The 23,560-nt window shown below is 41.4% G+C and overlaps 1 protein-coding gene across 1 annotated transcript in view; it reads left to right on the top strand.

Moving 5' to 3' along the window:
- Positions 1-23,560, top strand: part of LOC115165829 (beta-catenin-like protein 1) — a 44,244-nt gene that overhangs the window by 17,285 nt on the left and 3,399 nt on the right. The window contains exons 12-15 of the mRNA XM_029719243.1: positions 14,421-14,518; positions 14,913-14,993; positions 22,585-22,722; positions 22,905-22,977. Of these exons, the coding sequence (XP_029575103.1) occupies positions 14,421-14,518; positions 14,913-14,993; positions 22,585-22,722; positions 22,905-22,977 (390 nt within the window). The remainder of the gene's footprint in view (positions 1-14,420; positions 14,519-14,912; positions 14,994-22,584; positions 22,723-22,904; positions 22,978-23,560) is intronic.

Genomic DNA, 23,560 nt, shown 5'->3' with positions numbered 1-23,560 from the left:
CAGGACTTATTCTTAACCAAATGTTGCAATTGCAAATGTGAGCAAAACTGTTGGAATCATGGATATATAATGACTATTCTATAGTTAGAATATAATAGTGGGCACTTTGAATACAGTGTTTGAGATGACAACAAATTAAAATGCCAGGGAGGAGTTATTGTGACAGGTTAGGAACTAAAGTGTTGGTACGTGTTTCCTAGGGGACCCTATAAGCTTTGGCTACATTGCATGTTGTTTTCTCTTAGCTACTTCATGTAGCTAACATATTCTTGCTTTGCATATTCCTCTTTGATTTAGAAGATACTGTTGCACAAACAACATGCTGTTTTAGATATTATCAGGCTATATTAGCTAGCAATGTTGGCTCTTACCCAGTACATTTATTTGCTAGCTAGCTATTAGCGGCTAACAATTAGCATCTGACAAGATTTAGGGCAACTTGCTAAGAAAAGACAGTGTTTGCTGATGTAAGAAGCAGAAACTAAGTGTCATTATAGAACACTAGTGGATTTATATTAAGAATTAAAGTGAAAACAGCATTGTTGTCATCAACATTGTTGCATGTGCTGCATTGACCATGCAGACTGAACACAAATGACTTGTGATTGAAGAACATCAAATGCGCTCCTTGATGGCTGATGATACCACCATATTTTTAAGAGACAGGAATGAGGTTTCTAAAGCAGTTTCCTGTATTGAAGACTTTTCCTTAGTTTCGGGTTTAAAAAGGAATATCAATAAGTCAGTCTTATTTCCACTCAAGGATTGTGTTTTACAGGAAGTATATGGTATCCCAATTAAAGATAAGGTTACTTATCTTGGAATTGTTATATGCAAGGATGAAAAACAAAGGAGTGAATTGAACTTTAACCCCATTATTGAGAAAACAAAGAAGAAATTGAACCTCTGGTTGATGAGAGAGATTTTGTTATACGGTCGGGTTTTATTATCCAAAGCTGAAGGGTTATCCAGATCGGTTTATGTATCGTTATCAGTTGACTTACCTCCTAAAATTGTAAAGGACTTAGATAAGATTCTTTATAATTTTATTTGGAGGAACAAGCCTCACTATCTACGAAAAGATATTCTCACTAATACTCAAGAACAAGGTCTTGAGGTTTTAGATTTCAATACTCTAAATAATACTTTTAAAATAAATTGGATTCTGAAGTATGTTAAGAACCAGAACAGTATTTGGAATGTCTTCCCTAAGTATTTATTTGACTCTGGTGGTGGTTTAGAATTTTTCCTTCAATGTTATTTTGATGTTGATAAATCCCAGTAAAGTTGGCCAAATTCCATAAGCAGGCAATTTTAGCTTGGATGTTAGCATATAAACACAATTTTCCCCTCACAGATACTTTTTATGGAACAACAAATATCTACTCTCATATGGGGAATTTCTTGATAAGTTTAAAATCCCAATAACCCCGAAAGAATATGCAATTGTTTTTGATGCGATTCCAAGGGGGGTTGTATCTCTTTTAAATTCCTCTGTGGTTGATGTAAGTAACAGATTTACATAAATATCTTCATTGGCAATATTAACATCAAAGATAAATGTAGTAATAAACAGATTAGGAATATTGTTTTTGATACTACAATTCCCTCCGCAAGATTATTTTGGTCAAATATCTATGGTGATCTACAAAATGGGGGAAAGCATGGAAAATTGCTAACAAATATTGTATCAGTAACAAAGTAAAGGAAGTTTCATTTAAAATGTTACATAGAATTTATCCTGGGAAATATTTTGGAAAGATTCAAGCTGAATATTGAATTTAACTGATTTCTGTGGAACGGAGGAGACCATTTTGTATTTTGTTTTTTGCCTGTATTTATAGTAGAATTTTTTTGGATTGACATACATTTTTTTTTTGCAAAAAAATAGGAACGGTTGTACTATTTAATGGTTTTCATATAATGATTTATTTCAGAAATTCTGACAGATAAAGAGGTAGTATATTTAATTAAACTGCTAATAATACTAGGTACATTTCATATTCACAAATGCAAATGGTCTAATTCAAAACCTAACTTTATTCACTTTATAAATGAGTTTAAACAATATGGAACTACTTTAACTAAAATGAAAAACAAAAAGGCAATTAAAACTTGTTGTATTATTAATGAATATGATTTGTTTAGGATTCCTGGCAATGTAAATAGTTTGTTTGTATGCATGTGACTTCCTCTTTTGTTGATATTTGCACATTTAAAACAAACAAAATATATATATATTTTGTTTGTTTTAAATGTGCTCCTTGAGTGACAGGGGGCGTGGCTAAGTCTGTGTAGAAAGTGGCACGGTGAGAAAGAGCAGAGAGAGATGACTCAAGAAGTGAAGCAAACTATAAAAATTGACATTACACATGGGGTATCACATTTAACAAACCAAACATTCAAATACCGGTATAGAAGGTAAAGTAAAAACCAAACCCGTCCCTGCATCAATACAGGTATGTCATAAAATACGGTATACCACCCAGCCCTAGTTGTGATGCTAAAATTCTAGCTAAATGCTTAACGCATAGAATTAAAAAGGTTTTGTTAGATATTATGTATCCTAATCAGGCAGGTTTTTTTTTTTTTTTTTTTTTTTTAATGGAAGATACATTGGAGATAATGTAAGACAAGTACTGGAAACAATTGAATACTACGACATATCGGGGAAACCAGGCCTGGCTTTCATAGCTGATTTTGAAAAGGCTTTTGATAAAGTACAACTGGGGTTTATATATAAATGCCTGGAATTTTGGAGAATCTCTTTTAAAATGGGTTAAAGTTATGTATAGTAACCCTAGGTGTAAAATAGTAAATAATGGCTATATCTGAGAACGTTTTAAACTGTTAAGAGGAGTAAAACAAAGTTGTCCACTATCGGCATATCTATTTATTATTGCCATCGAAATGTTAGCTGTTAAAATTAGATCCAACAATAATATTAAGGGATTAGAAATCCATGGCTTAAAAACAAAGATGTCATTGTACGCTGATGATTCATGTTTAAAAAAATAAAAACACAATTAGAATCCCTCCACAGCCTCAGAGGATCTAGATACTTTTTCTAACCTCCCTGGATTAAAACCAAATTTGTGCAGTGGTTGAAAAATGAGTGTTAATGACTCCAACCTAAATGTATGTAAACTTCCGACTTCAACTGTATGTATGTATGTATGTATGTATGTATGTATGTATGTATGTATGTATGTACAGTTGAAGTCGGAAGTTTACATACACTTAGGTTGGAGTCATTAAAACTAATTTTTCCACCACTCCACAAATTTCTTGTTAACAAAATATAGTTTTGGGAAGTCGGCTATGATATCTACTTTGTGTAGGACACAAGTAATTTTTTCAACAATTGTTTACAGACAGATTATTTCACTTATAATTCACTATCACAATTCCAGTGGGTCAGGAGTTTACATACACTAAGTTGACTGCCTTTAAACAGCTTGGAAGATGCCAGAAAATGATGTCATGGCTTTAGAAGCTTCCGATAGGCTAATTGACATAATTTGAGTCAATTGGAGGTGTACCTGTGGATGTATTTCAAGGCTTACCTTCAAACTCAGTGCTTGACATCATAGGAAAATCAAAAGGAATCAGCCAAGTCTGGTTCATCCTTGGGAGCAATTCCCAAACGCCTGAAGGTACCACATTCATCTGTACAAACAATAGTACGCAAGTATAAACACCATCGGACCACACAGCCGCCATACCGCTCAGGAAGGAGACGCTTTCTGTCTCCTAGAGATGAACGTATTTTGGTGCGGAAAGTGCAAATCAATCCCAGAACAACAGCAAAGGACCTTGTGCAAATTCTGGAGGAAATAGGTACAAAAGTATCTATATCCATAGTAAAACGTGTCCTATATCGAAATAACCTGAAAGGCCGCTCAGCAAGGAAGAAGCCACTGCTCCAAAACCGCTATGAAAAACCCAGACTACGGTTTGTAACTGCACATGGGGACAAAGATTGTACTTTTTGGAGAAATGTCCTCTGGTCTGATGAAACAAAAATATAACTGTTTGGCCATAATGACCATCGTTATGTTTGGAGGAAAAAAGAGGATGCTTGCAAGCCAAAGAACACCATCCCAACCGTGAAGCATAGGGGTGGCAGCATCATGTTGTGGGGGTGCATTGCTGCAGGAGGGCTTGGTGCACTTCACAAAATAGATGGCATCACGAGGGTGGAAAATTATGTGGATATATTGAAGCAACATCTCAAGACATCAGTCAGGAAGTTAAAGCTTGGTCGCAAATGGGTCTTCCAAATGGACGATGACCCCAAGCATACTTCGAAAGTTGTGTCAAAATGGCTTAAGGACAACAAAGTCAAGGTATTGGAGTGGCCATCACAAAGCCCTGACCTCAATCCTATAGACAATTTGTGGGCAGAACTGAAAAAGCGTGTGCGAGCAAAGAGCCCTACAAACCTGACTCAGTTACACCAGCTCTGTCAGGAGGAATGGGCCAAAATTCACCCAACTTATTGTGGGAAGCTTGTAGAAGGCTCCCCGAAACGTTTGACCCAAGTTAAACAATTTAAAGGCAATGCTACCAAATACTAATTGAGTGTATGTAAACTTCTGACCCACTGGGAATGTGATGAAAGAAATAAAAGCTGAAATAAATCTGACATTTCATATTCTTAAAATAAAGTGGTGATCCTAACTGACCTAAGACGGGATTTTACTAGGATTAAATGTCAGGAATTGTGAAAATCTGAGTTTTATTGTATTTGGCTAAGGTGTATGTAAACTTCCGACTTCAACTGTATATACACGTGCGTGCATGCGCACACACACAAATAAATATACATACATACTTATATATTATATGTATTTATTATTGCTCGACTGAAACTCTCTCAGTTGACCAACAGCCTAACAACCGACCAGTTGACTAATTAGGGTCAGCCCTAATTTTTTTACACCCCTATTAGTTTTTACACCCATATTTCTCCTTTGCCAAGATAATCCTTCTACTGACAGGTGCGGCATATCATTAAGCTGATTAAACGGCATGCTCACTACACAAGTGCACCTTGTGCTGGGGACAAATAAAAAGGCCACAAAGAATGTGCAGTTTTGTCACACACAGATGTCTCAAGTTTTGAGAGAACATGCAATTGACATGCTGACTGCAGGAATGTCCACCAAAGCTGTTGACAGAGAATTGAATGTTCATTTCCCTACCATAAACGGCTTCCGTCATTTTAGAGAATTTGCCAGTACATCCAAATGTCGTCACAACCGCAGACCATGTATAACCACACCAACCCAGGACCTCCACATCCGGCTTCTTCGTCTGCGGGATCATCTGAGGGGGTGCTGAGGTTCTGTTTGTAATAACCTGGAGCAGCCATCAAGTTAACATGCAAAGAGGGCCACGAGGCAGGCAATTGAGCTTGGAGGAGGAGGAGCAGTAGAGGAGGTTGACAGTGGCAGGTCCTGACAGTTCTCTGCTGGGGACAGATTGAACCTGAACCAGCCGTGTCCTGAGGAAAGCAATCAACCGAGCCCGGCCAGACCAAAGGCACCCCTGCAGGGTAGAGCTCTCGTCTACACTGTCTGAGGCAAACTCCCACCATACCTGACTAGAATAGTCCAGGGGAAGAAATCACTGACATGGCTGGGCTGCGTTTCATAAGCTATTTTGATTGTTGACAATCATGTGATGGCTTCATTATGGCTCCTGTCATTGCTGGGTAACAGCAACATCAAAATGGATTGACCAAGTTCCAAACCAATTCAAAGATATATGTATGCAGGTATGGATGAGTTCCCATGATCAAATTCCCTCATTGACAACACAGGAGACTATGAACAGGGCTCTAATACAGCAACTAATCATCCAGTTTGAGTTAAAAGGAATGAGACTACTGGTAGATTGGCCAGCAGCTGGCTTGCCTCTGAAGCTAAGCAGGGTTGGTCCTGGTCTGTCCCTAGATGGGAGACCAGATACGGCTGGAAGTGGTGTTGGAGGGCCAGTAGGAGGCACTCTTTTCTCTGGACAAAAAAAAATATCCCAGGGCATTGATTGACAGGGCATTGATTGACACTGCCCAGCATAAGGTGCCTTCTTTCGGATGAAACAGGTGCCCTGACTCTCTGTGGGCACTACAGATCACAAGGCACTTATTGTAAGAGTAGGGGTGTTAACCCCAGTGTCCTGGCTAAATTCCCAATCTGGCCCTCATACCATCATGGCCACCTAATCATCTCCAGCTTCCAATTGGCTCATTCATCTCCCTTGTAACTATTCCTCAGGTCAGTGCTGTGAATGTGTTCTCAGTCAACTTTCCTGGTAAAAAAAGACTCAAATTAGTGCAGTATTTTGCAATGATCACAACATCTGGTAATTAGGCCTATTATCTGAAACAAAGTTATTAAAAATAAACCAAATTCCACTGCAGCTCCTATTCTTCTAATGTAGTTTTCGTATCATGTGAAAACAGGAAAAGAGAGATATTAAAGCACTCAGCAGCATTAGCTCGACATTCAAGGAAAACAAAACAAACTACAAAGGGCTGCGGTGCAGTCAGAACTAATGTAAATGAGGTGTTTACTTCTGTTCCATCACACTGTGTGTGCATCATTAGCCTGCTAAATATAGTCTGCCAGAATCTCATTCTATTTTTGCAAAACATTAGGACATGGAAATGAATACAGACCTTAAAAAGGTAAGCTATTGTGAGTCATCAAATTATGCAAAGATCCTCTGCAATATTTTTTCTCAAAACCACTGTATGCAAGTGTTGTCCGACAATTCACAGCCACTGGGCCTCAGTATATTTTCAGAGGCGATTTAATGGAGATCAATCTTTTTTTATGATGGAGAAGAGGGGTTTGGAGTGCTTTACCTCTTAATTACTTAAACTCTCATTTGTGTAGCACCTGATAGATTAATTAATTATGACTGCATTGTGTTATTTTTGAGAACCACTTTCTTTTCTGTTTAAAAAAATCACAACAGCAGAGGAGACATTCTGTAAGTCTAATTACTGTCAAAAACTAGGACAAACCTTTATAGTAATGTGGAAATCATGCACCTTCAAAACAATATCAAATTAATTTTAAAACGTTGCTGCTATGAAAAAAGCAGCGACTTTCAAAAAGTTGAAAGTGTCAAATAAAGCTTACACTAAATAATTGGTCGTCACTCACAATAATAAATAAAATGCAAACGATCTAAGGACAAACATAACTAATGCTTAGCATCATCGTCATTTAGTAAACAGGCCTATCTCAGTCAAGAAATTATGCTATGCATTAGGGCCATGCCTAGGAATATTATAGTCCAAAGGTATGTTACGAGCTGTAGTCCACTGCTCTATAGTAGAGGTCGACCGATTAATCGGAATGGCTGATTAATTAGGGCCGATTTCAAGTTTTCATAACAATCGGTAATCTGTATTTTTGGCCACCGATTTGCCGTTTTATTTTGTATTTTTTTTATAAATATTTTTTTACTTGGAAAGTCAGTTAAGAACACATTCTTATTTTCGATGACGGCCTAGGAACGGTGGGTTAACTGCCTTGTTCAGGGGCAGAACGACAGATTTTTACCTTGTCAATTTGGGGATTCAATCTTGCAACCTTACAGTTAACTAGTCCAATGCTCTAACCTACCTGCTTTACATTGCACTCCACGAGGAGCCTGCCTGTTACGCGAATGCAGTAAGAAGCCAAGGTAAGTTGCTAGCTAGAATTAAACTTATCTTACAAAAAACAAATCAATCAATCATAATCACTAGTTAACTACACATGGCACAAACATATTACTAGTTTATCTAGCCTGTCCTGCGTTGCATATAATCGATGCGGTGCGCATTCGCGAAAAAGGACTGTCGTTGCTCCAACTTGTACCTAACCATAAACATCAATGTCTTTCTTAAAATCAATACACAAGTATATACACTGCTCAAAAAAATAAAGGGAACACTTAAACAACACAATGTAACTCCAAGTCAATCACACTTCTGTGAAATCAAACTGTCCACTTAGGAAGCAACACTGATTGACAATAAATTTAACATGCTGTTGTGCAAATGGAATAGACAACAGGTGGAAATTATAGGCAATAAGCAAGACACCCCCAATAAAGGAGTGGTTCTGCAGGTGGTGACCACAGACCACTTCTCAGTTCCTATGCTTCCTGGCTGATGTTTTGGTCACTTTTGAATGCTGGCGGTGCTTTCACTCTAGTGGTAGCATGAGACGGAGTCCACAACCCACACAAGTGGCTCAGGTAGTGCAGCTCATCCAGGATGGCACATCAATGCGAGCTGTGGCAAGAAGGTTTGCTGTGTCTGTCAGCGTAGTGTCCAGAGCATAGAGGCGCTACCAGGAGACAGGCCAGTACATCAGGAGACGTGGAGTAGGCCATAGGAGGGCAACAACCCAGCAGCAGGACCGCTACCTCCGCCTTTGTGCAAGGAGGAGCAGGAGGAGCACTGCCAGAGCCCTGCAAAATGACCTCCAGCAGGCCACAAATGTGTATGTGTCTGCTCAAACGGTCAGAAACAGACTCCATGAGGGTGGTATGTGGGCCCGACGTCCACAGGTGGGGGTTGTGCTTACAGCCCAACACCGTGCAGGACGTTTGGCATTTGCCAGAGAACACCAAGATTGGCAAATTCGCCACTGGCGCCCTGTGCTCTTCACAGATGAAAGCAGGTTCACACTGAGCACGTGACAGAGTCTGGAGAATGTTCTGCTGCCTGCAACATCCTCCAGCATGACAGGTTTGGAGGTGGGTCAGTCATGGTGTGGGGTGGCATTTCTTTGGGGGGCCGCACAGCCCTCCATGTGCTCGCCAGAGGTAGCCTGACTGCCATTAGGTACCGAGAGGAGATCCTCAGACCCCTTGTGAGACCATATGCTGGTGCGGTTGGCCCTGGGTTCCTCCTAATGCAAGACAATGCTAGACCTCATGTGGCTGGAGTGTGTCAGCAGTTCCTGCAAGAGGAAGGCATTGATGCTATGGACTGGCCCGCCCGTTCCCCAGACCTGAATCCAATTGAGCACATCTGGGACATCATGTCTCGCTCCATCCACCAACGCCACGTTGCACCACAGACTGTCCAGGAGTTGGCGGATGCTTTAGTCCAGGTCTGGGAGGAGATCCCTCAGGAGACCATCCACCACCTCATCAGGAGCATGCCCAGGCGTTGTAGGGAGGTCATACAGGCACGTGGAGGCCACACACACTATTGAGCCTCATTTTGACTGTTTTAAGGACATTGCATCAAAGTTGGATCAGCCTGTAGTGTGGTTTTCCACTTTAATTTTGAGTGTGACTCCAAATCCAGACCTCCATGGGTTGATAAATTGGATTTCCATTGATTAATTTTTGTGTGATTTTGTTGTTAGCACATTCAACTATGTAAAGAAAAAAGTATTTAATAAGATTATTTCTTTCATTCAGATCTAGGATGTTATTTTAGTGTTCCCTTTATTTTTTTGAGCAGTGTATTTTTAAACCTGCATATTTAGTTAATATTGCCTGCTAACATGAATTTCTTTTAACTATGGAAAATGTGTCACTTCTCTTGCAACAGAGTCAGGGTATATGCAGCAGTTTGGGCCGCCTGGCTCGTTGCGAACTGTGTGAATACTATTTCTTCCTAACAAAGACAGCCAACTTCGCCAAACGGGGGATGATTTAACAAAAGCGCATTTGTGAAAAAAGCACAATCGTTGCACGACTGTACCTAACCATAAACATCAATGCCTTTCTTAAAATCAATACACAGAAGTATATATTTTTAAACCTGCATATTTAGCTAAAAGAAATCCAGGTTAGCAGGCAATATTAACCAGGTGAAATTGTGTCAGTTCTCTTCCGTTCATTGCACGCAGAGTCAGGGTATATGCAACAGTTTGGGCCGCCTGGCTCGTTGCGAACTAATTTGCCAGAATTTTACGTAATTATGACATAACATTGAAGGTTGTGCAATGTAACAGGAATATTTAGACTTATGGATGCCACCCGTTAGATAAAATACGGAACGGTTCCGTATTTCACTGAAAGAATAAACGTGATAGTTTCTGGATTCGACCATATTAATGACCTAAGGCTCGTGTTTCTGTGTGTTATTATGTTATAATTAAGTCTATGATTTGATAGAGCAGTCTGACTGAGCGATGGTAGGCAGCAGCAGGCTCATAAGCATTCATTCAAAACAGCACTTTACTGCGTTTTGCCAGCAGCTCTTTGCAATGCATTGCGCTGTTTATGACTTCAAGCCTGTCAACTCCCAAGATGAGGCTGGTGTAACCGATGTGAAATGGCTAGCTAGTTAGCGGGTGCGCGCTAATAGCGTTTCAAACGTCACTCGCTCTGAGACTTGGAGTAGTTGTTTCCCTTGCTCTACATGGGTAACGCTGCTTCGAGGGTGGCTGTTGTTGATGTGTTCCTGGTTTGAGCCCAGGTAGGAGCGAGGAGAGGGACGGAAGCTATACTGTTACACTGGCAATACTAAAGTGCCTATAAGAACGTCCAATAGTCAAAGGTATATGAAATACAAATCGTATAGAGAGAAATAGTCCTATAATTCCTATAATAACTACAACCTAAAACTTCTTACCTGGGAATATTGAAGACTCATGTTAAAAGGTACCACCAGCTTTCATATGTTCTCATGTTCTGAGCAAGGAACTTAAACGTTAGCTTTTTTACATGGCACATATTGCACTTTTACTTTCTTCTCCAACACTTTGTTTTTGCATTATTTAAACCAAATTGAACATGTTTCATTATTTATTTGAGGCTAAATTGATTTTATTGATGTATTATATTAAGTTAAAATAAGTGTTCATTCAGTATTGTTGTAATTGTCATTATTACAAATAAATAATACAAAAACCGGCCGAGTAATCGGTATCGGGTTTTTTGCCCCCCAATAATCGGTATCGGAGCTGAAAAATCATAATCGGTCGACCTCTAGTAATTTACTTACATCTCCTGCGCTGGTGCCATCAATCTTTGTCAGTCATTTTCTTTACCAGTTGCATGATTCCATTAACACAAATTAATCTGTATTTAAGTGAACTGACAGCCATTTTGTTTGCCTAATGGTTTGTTAGTGAGCACAGGGAGCTGTATTTGACTCACTGATTGAAATGGCATTGATCTGCCTGATGTTTTATAGAGTTGTGATAAGGAGAGAATTGGATAAATCATTGACGATACATTTAATCAACCATATTTCACTAATTTAGCACATTCACCTATTCCTACAATAATTACATTGGAGCTTTGTCATCTTTGTGACCACATTTAGCCTAACATAACCCCTCAAAGTTGGACTAACCATGTTGAACCAATCAAGTTTGAGTATAGAAATGACTTTAACAGGAACATGTCTCAACCTCAACCCTTCAAACCAAACAGGTCACACATGGTATTAAATGTGGTATGTAGGCCAACAACGTGCAACAGGCAGCAATTCATAATATTGTGACTGAGTTACAAACATACATGCATGTAATGGAGCCATGATTACTGCACTAGGTGTTGAAGCTGAAGCCTTCTATCACACTTGGGATGTAATCATCAGGCTGTGGAAAGTCACACTGCGACCACGACCCTGTTGCTAATGGCTTTTCTCATTGAGGGGCTCTGGAGCGTGCCGTGGTCTGGTGGCACTTTAGTGAGCTAACTCATTCACACGCCCTATCCTCCTACCCTCGTAACAGATAGGAGCAGGCCTGGCCTATAGTAAAGCCCAGGTGATAGACTCTGCCCTGAGTCTTACATACAGTAGTAGACCATCTCAGAGATGAGCTGCCACTGACTCTAGTCCAGCTTGTCTCCCACAGCATGCTCCAGCCCAGGGAGAGTTTTAGCAGTGATCCCAATCCCTCAGCAGAAACTCTATTTATTCAGCCTCTAATAATGTCCTACTTTATCCAGACGGCCCGCCACCACACCCCCACTGTGCCCATGTGACACTGGTCCCCTGGAGGACAGGAGAGCAAGAGCTGAGACGGCACTTCCACTCTGTAGTGCTGTTTGATGAACATGCTGTTGCTCTGTTTGTGTACTTCCTGAATTAGAAATCCCTCTGATTGTACAGGCTTATCACTGTGACTGCCAAAAGATGGGTTTATAATTAGTAAGAGGATGGCTGATATGTTTCCTTTGAAATATATTTGTTTGGTCCTGTGTACTTGTCTTGCTCAATTATTTGGCTGTTCGTTTTCATTGAAAAGCTCTGTTTCTTATTTCTTGTCAGCATAGTTGAGCTCCTAAAGCTTGAGAGGTGATGGCAGCTCCTCTCATGCCATCAGTAGTCTAACTCCACCCTCACCAGATGACAAGAGTGTCTTAATTAGCATCGATCTTGAGCAACAAACGTCAGACGCCCCCAAATGTTCTGGAAACCGTGTTGTGTATGTGGAGGGTGCCCTGTAGCGGTCAGTAACTTCCCACAGTGGTGTCAAGGTGCTGACTACAATTACCACTCGGGTTATGTTGACAAATTAGTGTCCCTGGAAGTTGCATTCCTCTCATTATGTGCACACAGTAGAGGGGCTGTCCATTTGGTGACATTACGATGGTAGTTAACGCTCATAATGAACACAAACAGTAAATGATAACACTAATGAATAGAGGTGTGAGCTTGCTTTGTGTGGCACTTATCTCCCTTCAAAATGTCTTTCATGAATGGCACATGGAAGAGCAGTATTGAGCACCTTGCTGAAGACAAGTTTTAAAATCAAGAATCAAGTCTTTTTGCTTGTTGCATAGCAACTTCCAAGATGAGTTGAACTTAAAAATTGACCCCTAATTAATACCAACATGTGACTGTTATTACTCCATATTTTCTTTATTTATTATTTAGTCCGATTTAGCACTAAATGTCAGATGCAAGATTAAGTTATAACAACATGGATGTGTCTCTGGGGTAGAGTAAATGTTCTGTGATGCGTGTATTAGGTTAACAAGAGTACTTCTAGGACCAACTGCCTCTTTGTTAGTAATTTTGTCAGTTAACCAGAAGTTTTGGAGCCCAAGCTCATTAAATGGCCACACACCCTCTACAGAAGGCCTTTTTATCACCACCAGAAATTCAATTCGATGACAAGAATAACAGTTGTGGAGCATTACAGCCTTTAATGAAAATTGATTTTTACAACAAAGCATCCTTCACTCATGCTGCCAAACATACCCTCGTAAAACTGACCATCCTACCAATCCTCGACTTCGGCGATGTCATTTACAAAATAGCCTCCAATACCCTACTCAACAAGCTGGATGCAGTCTATCACAGTGCCATCCGTTTTGTCACCAAAGCCCCATATACACAACCCACCACTGCGATCTGTATGCTCTCGTTGGCTGGCCTTCACTTCATAATCGTCGCCAAACACATTGGCTCCAGGTCATCTACAAGACCCTGCTAGGTAAAGTCCCCCCTTATCTCCGCTCACTGGTCACCATAGCAGCACCCACCTGTAGCACGCGCTCCAGCAGGTATATCTCTCTGGTCACCCCTAAAGCCAACTCCTCCTTTGGTCGTCTCTCCTTCCAGTTCTCTGCTGCCAACGACTGGAACGAACTACAAAAATCTCTGAAATTGGAAACACTTATCTCCCTCACTAGCTTTAAGCACCAGCTGTCAGAGCAGCTCACAGATCACTGCACCTGTACATAGCCCATCTATAATTTAGCCCAAACTACTACCTCTTCCCCTACTGTATTTATTTATTTTATTTATTTTGCTCCTTTGCACCATATTATTTATATTTGAACTTTGAACTTTCTTCAAACTACAAATCTACCATTCCATTGTTTTTCTTGCTATACTTTATTTATTTTGCCACCATGGCATTTTTTTTTGCTCTTACCTCCCTTATCTCACATCATTTGCTCACTTTGTATATAGTCTTATTTTTTATTTTTTTCTACTGTATTATTGACTGTATGTTGTTTACTCCATGTGTAACTCTGTGTTGTTGTATGTTGTCGAACTGCTTTGCTTTATCTTGGCCAGGTCGCAATTGTAAATGAGAACTTGTTCTCAACTTGCCTACCTGGTTAAATAAAGGTGAAATAAAATAAATAAATAAAAAACATGTCATAACTTTAATTTTTTCCCTGTTAATATTCTCTATGCTTTGCTCTGCATAGTATTAGCAAATTATCTTCAGTTGTAATCATTATATTTTTCCATTCCTGCCACTGTCAGACGATAACCTGATCTTGGAATATACCTTTTACAATAGTCTATTACTCCTATGAATTCTGAAAATGCATAATATTTTCACATACAGTATAATATTAGCTCCCATCACTGTGGGTTCAGTAACACTAGGCTACTTCTAACCCCTCATGAAGATGAAGCTGAGCTACCTTGATGAAGCCTCAGTGGCACTGATATTGTTCTCCTCCCTTTGCAGAACATGTGTGTTCCATCATAGCTTCCTGCCTGCGGAACCTGAAAGCCCAGCAGAGGACAAGGCTCCTTAGCAAGTTCACTGAGAACGACTGTGAGAAGGTGAGATCTTCACTGATCCACTACTGTTTGCAGATCATTTTCATAGCAATATTTCTTAAAAAGCAAATGAGGAAAAATCTGGTTTTACATATTCACTTCCCTGATAGAGATCCCCTTGTACAGGTGTGAATATGTCTTGATCAGACTGTGACTGGTCACTGTTAATGACTAAAATATTGATCCTGTGGTGGAAAGAGTTATTAACTTCACCACCAGTGATCGAGGCAACAGTCCCTCTGCTACTTGAGTGGTGCTACAGACACACACATACATGGTCATAGACATACTACATGCTAGCCTCTGGCTGTCTGAATCCTATTTTCTCCCTCCATGGGGGTTTTGTATGCATAGCACCTTGCATTGGTGTCTGATGTCTTCTCCCTCTGTCCTACAGGTTGATAGACTGATGGAGCTGCATTTTAAGTACCTGGAAGCTGTTCAGTTGGCTGACAAGAGGATTGAAGGAGAGAAACACGTAGGAGTCCAACCCCTCCCCCTGCTATCAACAGCTTGCATTCTAACCTTGACTGGCAATATCTCTGAAACAAGAGCAGCTCCAAGTGTCTAGATAAGAAGAGTCCTTTTAGAGGCTTGTAATTGTCACAACTTCAGGACTAGAGGCTAGCTTGGAGAGGGGCTGGAATCCTTGGTTCAAATCCAGTGCCTTAAGTCATTGTCTACATTAAGAAGCTCTTCACCTCCTACTGCATGGACCACTCAGAATATGCTGCGGTGTGAGTGGGTGAGGTCTCTTTGTTGTCGCTAGAATCCCTCTCCATTGTTACGGACAGAGATTGCCAATAAGATCCGATCAGCCTCAGCTAAACAAGGCAGTGTTTCAGTCTGATGCCCTGTGGTCCCAGAGAATGTGTGAGGTCCAGATTAGTCTGTAGGCTGTGCTCACTCAGACAGGTGGAAGGAGCGAGATAAGAGATGAGGAGTCTCTCCTCCAGCAGGAGAGAGAGGGCAGGAGAAGGTAGTAGAGTTTTAAGAGGGAGATAGCTTTCAGATTCATATCTGATGAGAGATTAATTCTTAGCAAAAAAAGCGGGACAGCTTGACACGGCTTGACATTCATTTGAGTGCAAGTATAACCAAGTAATAACCAAAGAGCCGATTTTCTGTCTTCACCATCTTGATGCACATGGATACCCCTATTTCATTGTACAAATGTTTAGTTATAGTAACAATTTCTTTGAGTATCTTGTTTCAGTCCTGGCTAGGATGTTGTCTTGTACGCTACATGGCTAAAAGTATGTGGACACCTGCTTGTCAAAAATCTCATTCCAAAATCATTGGCGTTAATATAGAGTTGGTCTCGCCTTTGTTGCTATAACAGCCTCCACTCTTCTGGGAAGGCTTTCCGATAGAGGTTGGAACATTTCTGCGGGGACTTGCTTCCATTCAGCCACGAGCATTAGTGAGGTCGGGCACTGATGTTGGCTGATTAGGCCTGGCTCGCAGTCGGCATTACAATTTATTCCAAAGGTGTTCGATGGGGTTGAGGTGAGGGCTCTGTGCAGGCCAGTCAAGTTCTCCCACACCGATCTCGACAAACCAATTCTGTATGGACCTCGCTTTGTGCATGGGGGCATTTTCATGCTGAAACAGGAAAGGGTCTTCCCCAAACTGTTGCCACAAACTTGGAAGTACAGAATCGTCTAAAATGTCATTGTATGCTGTACCGTTAATATTTCCCTTAACTGGAACGAAGGGGCCTAGCCCGAACCATGAAAAACAGCCCCAGACCATTATTCCTCCTCCACCAAACTTTACAGTTTGCGCTATTCATTGGGGCAGGTAGCGTTCTCCTGGCATCCGCCAAACCCAGATTCGTCCATCGGACTGCCAGATGGTGAAGCGTGATTCATCACTCCAGAGAACGCCTTTCCACTCTTCCAGAGTCCAATGGCGGCGAGCTTTACACCACTCCTGCCGATGCTTGGCATTGCGCATGGTGATCTTAGGCTTGTGTGCGGCTGCTCGTCCATGGAAACCCATTTCATGAAGCTCCCGACGAACAGTTATTGTGCTGATGCTGCTTTCAGATGCAGTTTGGAACTCGTAGTGAGCTGTTGCTTCAGCACTCGGCTGTCCCGTTCTGTGAGCTTTTGTGGCCTACCACTTTGCGGCTGAGTCGTTGTTGCTCCTAGACGTTTCCACTCCACAGTAACAGCACTTACAGTTGACCGGGGCAGCTTTAGCAGGGCCGAAATTTGATGAACTGACTTGTTGGAAATGTGGCATCCTATGACAGTGCCACGTTGAAAGTCTCAGCTCTTCAGTAAGGCCATTCTACTGCCAATGTTTGTCTATGGAGATTGCATGACTGTGTGCTATATTTATACACCTGTCAGCTACGAGTGTGGTTGCAATAGCCCAATCCACTAATTTGAAGGGGTGTCCACATACATCTGTATATATGGTGTATCTATAAAGATGCCATTTCCTGCTGTGTCCTGATCTCCCTCCTCCACTTCTTTGTTTTGTTCAACTGGCTGCCATCAGCAGTTCTGTTTTTATCACTCCACTTTCGTTAGGATGTTATTTTGGGGTGGTAAGCTAAATCTTTTCTCCTGCAACATATTGTTTGCAGATATTCCACAGGAGTATACTTCTCAGCATCTGAGGACTGGATTTAATAAGCTCCTTATTCCGCCAGGCTTGCTTTTTCTTGGTGGTGGAAATAGTAAGGATGCTCTTTGAGAGCGATTTAAAACTAGAGTCCCTAATTCAAACAATAACAAAGTTGACACCTCACCTCTGTTTTGGCAAAAACCTGAAGGATGGATTCTGGAGAAATGTGACCACTCTCAAATTTATAGGCCGAGCTATGGATGCAATGGCTGACCGTCCATTCTATCAAAATGGTAGTTTTAAGCCTGTTTTGAAGCTATACAGCGTTTGTTTACATTAACATGGTTTTTAACATTGTTGTAGGAACAAGCTTATATTTTGGGTTCTGATGTGGTATAGTTGAACTAAGCTCATGAGGCACTTAAATTTCTATTCTTCAATAATCAATTGGTAAACTCTGAGTGTATAAAACATTGGGAACACCTTCCTGCTATTGAGTTGCACCCCCCCCCCCCCTTTGCCCTCAGAACAGCGGACATTTGTCAGGGCATGGACTCTACAAGGTGTTGAAAGCGTTCCACAGGGATGCTGGTCCATGTTGACTCCAATGCTTCCCACAGTTGTGTCAAGTTGGCTGGATGTCCTTTGGGTGGTGGACCGTCTTGATACACACGGGAAACTGTTGAGCGTGAAAAACCCAGCAGTGTTGCAGTTCTTGACACACTCAAACTGGTGTGCCTAGCTCCTACTACCATACCCGGTTCATAGGCACTTAAATCTTCTGTCCATTCATCCTCTGAATGGCACACATACACAATCCATGTCTCAATTGTCTCAAGGCTTCTTTAACCTGTCTCCTCCCCTTTATCTACACTCATTTGAAGTGGATTTAACAAGTGACGTGAATAAGGGATCCTAGCTTTCACCTGGATTTACCTGGTCAATCTGTCATGGAAACAGTAGAATTCCTTAGTGCGGTATTGAGAACCCAGAAAGGTCTGTTGTTTGCATTAAAATAAACTCATCTCATCTTCTATTTAATGGTTGTGTTAAGAAAGGCACTGTGAATTGGAATTAGTCCCCACGTTGTCGTCCGCCCCCCTCTCTCTCATGTCTTATTACAAGGCAGGTAGGCAGAGGGAGGCAGACAGAAAGTGCAAAGTTGCTGTGAAATTGATTGGCGCTGACAAGTAATTACTGCTGCATCCCAGGGTTTCTGTTAGCCAGTAATAGCTAGCTTTTGGCAGTTTTTTATTTATTAGAAAAGCCAATAAATAAAATAAAATAGGCGCTTGCCAATTGTCCGGGAGAAGAAGAAAAAATCCTGTTTCGAAATAATGCTTTTTAGCCTCTTCATTGATGGAAATACCAGTCGATGGAAATACATTTAACTGTTCATGCTTATCGGTCTATAGGTTAATTTAGTGGAATTTAATTGGCGTGTGTGTACAGTATATTTTGTTCAGTATCTTAATCACACGCGTGCAACATACAGATACGGAACCTTTTGAGCGGAAAATCTGTCAGACAGCGCGAGAGCTGCTGCATCTCAAACAGCAAATGCGTAGGCAACAGAAGGCAGGCTTCATCAGCACGTTACACACCACTTTGCAATGAGCTGGAGGCAGTATGCATTTTGAAAACACATATTTGTTTGCAACCTGAACGCTTTACTACATATTATGAGGCATATGTTACCTTGCTTCAAAGTAGCCTAGCCAAAATCATACCATATCCGTGGAATTGTTTTATATCAACTTTAAATTTCCAGTAGCCAAAGGCACAATCCTAGTCATATTAGCAGCTCATGTTAGTTGTTGCATATTAGAGCTCCCCTCTTTCTAAATATCTAATGGATATTTTCATCTCTGTCACATGAAACAGCTCCTGTGTGCGGTGTGCTTTTGACAATGTGGTTTTCCAGCTAATTGCATTATGGAACAAACTTTCATGCGTAGCCTACTGCATTAGGACACCTGCTGTTTCCATGACATAGACTGACCAGGTGAAAGCTATGATCCCTTATTGGTGTCAATTGTTCAAACCACTTCAGTCAGTGTAGATGAAGGGGAGGAGGCAGGTTAAAGAAGGATTTTTAAGCCTTGACAATTGAGACATGGATTGTGTATGTGTGTCATTCAGAGGGTGAATGTGCAAGACAAAAGATTGAAGGGCATATGAATGGGGTAGTAGGTGCCAGGCGTATCGGTTTGAGTGTGTCAAGAAATGCAACGCTTCAAGGTTTTTCACGCTCAACAGTTTCCTGTGTGTATCAAGAATGGTCTCCCATCCAAAGGACATCCATCCAACTTGACAAACTGTGGGAAGCATTGGAGTCAACATGGGCCAGCATCCCTGTGGAATGCTTTCGACACCTTGTAGAGTCCGTGCCCCGACGAAATGAGCCTGTTCTGAAGCAACATGGTGGGGGTGCAACTCAATATTATGAAGGTGTTTCTAATGTTTTGTATACTTAGTGTATAATCTGTCCAAGTGTCTGTTTGGAATAGGCTATTTCTTTCTTGACAAACTGACCAATAGAATAGGTAAAATGTTCAACTATGGGGGATAGTATATTGAAATAGAATAGTGATGGTGCTGTTCGTTACTCGTCTTGTTGGCTGAGGAAAAGTAAATGTGGTCAGTTGTTCTAACATCTTTAAAGTGCACAAGAAGGACCGCACATTGTTGCATCCTCGACTTGCATATTAATGAATTAAAATAACCTAAATGTGGTTTCTGTCATTCTGAGCACCGTGGGTGAACGGCCTAATTAGGTTACACACGCAATGCATATAGGTCCGGTAAATTTCTCAAATGTCCAGTAAAATAAATGCTGCCGGTCAAATGTCTGGGGACACATTTTCCTAACAGAAACCCTGCTGCAGCCACTGTCGGGTTAGTCAGGTCTCTGCTGACTGCAGGCAGGGACCTAGGAGTAGTCGTAACTACCTCTAGCTCCTCTAGTAGTCAGCCACACTATCCTAATGATCAGATATAGATGTAGACATGCACACCCTGCACATTCGGCTTGCAAACTGCATTCATAACTGGGTGTTTCAATGCTGAAAGGATTTCAAAGGAGAAAGGATTTCAAAGGATCCAGAAATGCAACTTGCTTTCGCTTTCCCCCACCTTGCCTATAGCCTACCATACCTTTCTTCCAATTTAAGTGTACGTGGTTGGTTTTCAATGTATTGGCTATTTTTGCTCTTCTCTCCCTGCTTCCTGTCTTCCTCCCCTGACCTGCTCCTGCCTCATTAAGGGAATGGAGCTGTAGCTCAGACATCCATTACCTCAGCCTCTGTGTGCAGGAAGGCTCTGGCTGTGTGCTGAGGGATTGATGGGAGCTGGGTAGGGATCAGGCCTGGAAAGGTCCTATAGCTCTGACTCATCTCCCAACCAACTGCTGTGGTCTTATTGAGCCTTGTGATTGCTTAAAGTGTGTGTGTGTGTGTGTGTGTGTGTGTGTAGACAGCTATGTTTGTGTGTGTGTGTGGTTGCCTGTATTTCTGGGACTCTATTACCTAGGTTAGATCAAATTAGAGGAAAATGCCATTTGATTTCTGAAAAGCCTAAATCAGGGTTCCACAACTGGCGACGCAGGCCCGTGACTTTATTTGGCCCCCCAAGTGTTTATTTGATTTGTTGGACATAAAAGACTGTAAAAACACCAGCAAACCAGCACCGAGAGATTTTAATTTTGGAAATGTGTTCCAAAGTATTCCCCTGCATAATATGTTATTCTATACAAATCTAAGCAAGATTTAGAATTATTGTTTTAGTCAAATATGATATCTGTTTGGGCTTCTTGCGGTCAATTTGCAGCCTACAAATGATTTGTAGTTACGTTCCGGCCCCCTGACCATCCACTCCAGAAAGACATCTAGTTGATGATCCCTGACCTAAATGGTCATCTGTGCGATTATCAAAAGGGAAAATCAGCATCTCTCTCCTTCTTAGCAAGTTTTTCTCCCTTTACCTCAGCTACTCTTACACAACACAAGTGAAAGGATTCAGTAAGCCCTACAGAGTACAGACGGCTACAGTAAGCTCAAAGAAGGTGCTGACAAGGAAGTCACATTAATTCAGTCTTTGCATCCCACCAGAGGAAAAGCATGGAGCCAGCGTTCGTTCCATTTTGCTGTTGTCATATTAACACCTGCGCCGGAATAGGATGTGGAAAGGGAAAAGAATAAGAATCTGTCCTTATTAACTTTCTCCTTGGCAGTTGGTTGTCAGACCTTTATGCCTTTAATTGAGTCATCCAGGCTTCCTTTGAAAATGTTTTCTCCACTCCAATAATTTACTGTGTAATGAGGACGGACTAACTGGTATGTTTGCTAGTCCCCTTGTCCCTAGGGTTTGCTATACATTAGCATATACAGCCATTTTTATCCACTGGGTCTGATGCAGTAGCAAGCCTGCATGAGAGGACCGCCTTGGAACAAGCAGGGCGTTTTGTTCTGAAAGCTGCACCAGCCTTCTCCCCAGAGGAAAAGTTTTCCTCCATTTCAATGTTTTATTAAAGATAGTTTTTTTTAATCATGGGCAGGCCTATTGTTTTGCTTCTAAACAAGCTAGAGTTGCAAATTCTTGCAAATTCCCAAAATAGTTATCTGGATTTATACTGTGAGAGACTAAAGATATTTTAAGATTAACGTCATATATTTTCCTAGCTTGAATGTGTCTTGATATGATTTATTTGAAGAGATGAAGCCCTTAAAAGTTGTAATGCTTTCAAATACAAACCAACAGACAGACCGGCTTCAGTATTTTAATCTAAATGTCAAGCACACAGTATTACCCTTTGGCTCCTCATTTGAAGAGCAATTTGTTTTCATCACAAACACAAACCTCTTTAAAGGATCCTCTATTTGTTTGCGCATATATAGAGCGTCGATTTCATTATCCTGATAGATGCCCTTTGTTCGTCTACTAAAGCACACTTTTGCTGCTGTGTGCATGCCATAAATATGACTCCCTCTCTAAGGGGTTCTGATGCCAGAATATCCCTTGAAAGGAGATTTAGTCCTGAGGGAGGAGGCCAATGTCCAGCAGTGTGATCATATCCATTAAAGAATGCCAACTGTTATGTTCCCCACCTGGGCTGGAAGCAGGGTAAGGGCCAACACGCCCATCAGAGTTCTGTTGAAGTTCTTCACTGTCAAGTCGTCGTTGTTAGGAGTTAGGCACCACATGCTAGAAGCCCCTTCTCAGTCTGTTTCAGTGGCTCAGAATGATGATTAATGTGGCCGTTGTGCATTGGCAGCCATACATTATTGGCATACGGACCGATTTGTTAAGATTGATAACTATGTAGGTGTGCATGCCAACAGAGCAGACCCTCTAGCCACTTAACTCTTTAATCAATTGATTTGCGGGTTGACATGATCAATAAAGAAATTGGATGTGCAAAGGTTGAGAAACACCACTTGAATGAATGATTCCTTCGATTTTTATCCCTCCCTTTTGTGTGTGTGTGACAGGACATGGTTAAACGTGGTGAGATTCTGGATGATGTGATGGAGGATGAGTTCTACCTACGGAGGCTGGATGCTGGGCTGTTTGTCCTCCAGCTGCTCTGTTATATCATGGTGGAGATCAGCAACTCTGGGATATCCCAGGTAGGATGTCTGTATGCACAATGTATATGAAGATTCAGCTCCTGCTTCTGGTACCTTCTAGGTATCTTCTTAGCTAAACCTCTGAGTGAAATAGTGTAACTGTACGTCACAGTGTACAGTCCGCTAGCGTTATCAGGGATTCAGTGAAAGTCATGACCCTGTCTTTCCTTTTTTCCTCTCAGCTGCAGCAGAGGGTGCATCAGATCCTCAACCTGAGGGGAGGCTCTGTCAAAGTGGTGCGGCACATCATGAGAGGTGAGAGTCCACCCTGCTAGAGGCAGAGAGACTAGCACTGCCATGGATCTACTCCAGAGCCATACAACACTAGTATATTTAACAGCCTCACTCTTTCCTTCTTCACCTAAAGGTCATAAATACATCTGTCCTCTCTGGTTTTAGTTGATATATTCATGTTATTTTATTTTCAGTTCTTTATTGACCTGTATGTCATTGTCAACTAATACCAGGAAGCTGTGGACTGCATGGCTCTTTCAGCCCTGGTGACGTAGTGGTGTAAATGGAGCCATCCGTCATGTGTCACAGCTTGGACAGGGTAGCGAATGTCATGTTGATCTGCAGCACTAGCCCCTCATCCCCAGTCTCCTGTCCCTCCAGAGACACTTTATATTCATGCTCAGGTGTGTGTGTGTGTGTGTGTGTGTGCACCCACAGAGTGGGATGCTCACCCCTGACCTCCCCAATTAAAAGGCTGACTCCTGCGTTGGAAATGGCAGCATGAAAAGGTTAAATAGATGCAGCGAGGACGTCAATGGCTCTGAACTTAACCCTGATATTTTGTAATGGAAAGAAAAGGGCTTTTTGTTGGAGGCTGTCTAGA

This window comes from Salmo trutta, chromosome 28, assembly GCF_901001165.1.
Source record: "Salmo trutta chromosome 28, fSalTru1.1, whole genome shotgun sequence".
In the NCBI taxonomy this organism is placed as follows: domain Eukaryota; kingdom Metazoa; phylum Chordata; class Actinopteri; order Salmoniformes; family Salmonidae; genus Salmo; species Salmo trutta.
The sequence above is the reverse complement of the archived record's forward strand: the minus strand, read 5'-3'. Positions and strand labels throughout refer to the sequence as shown.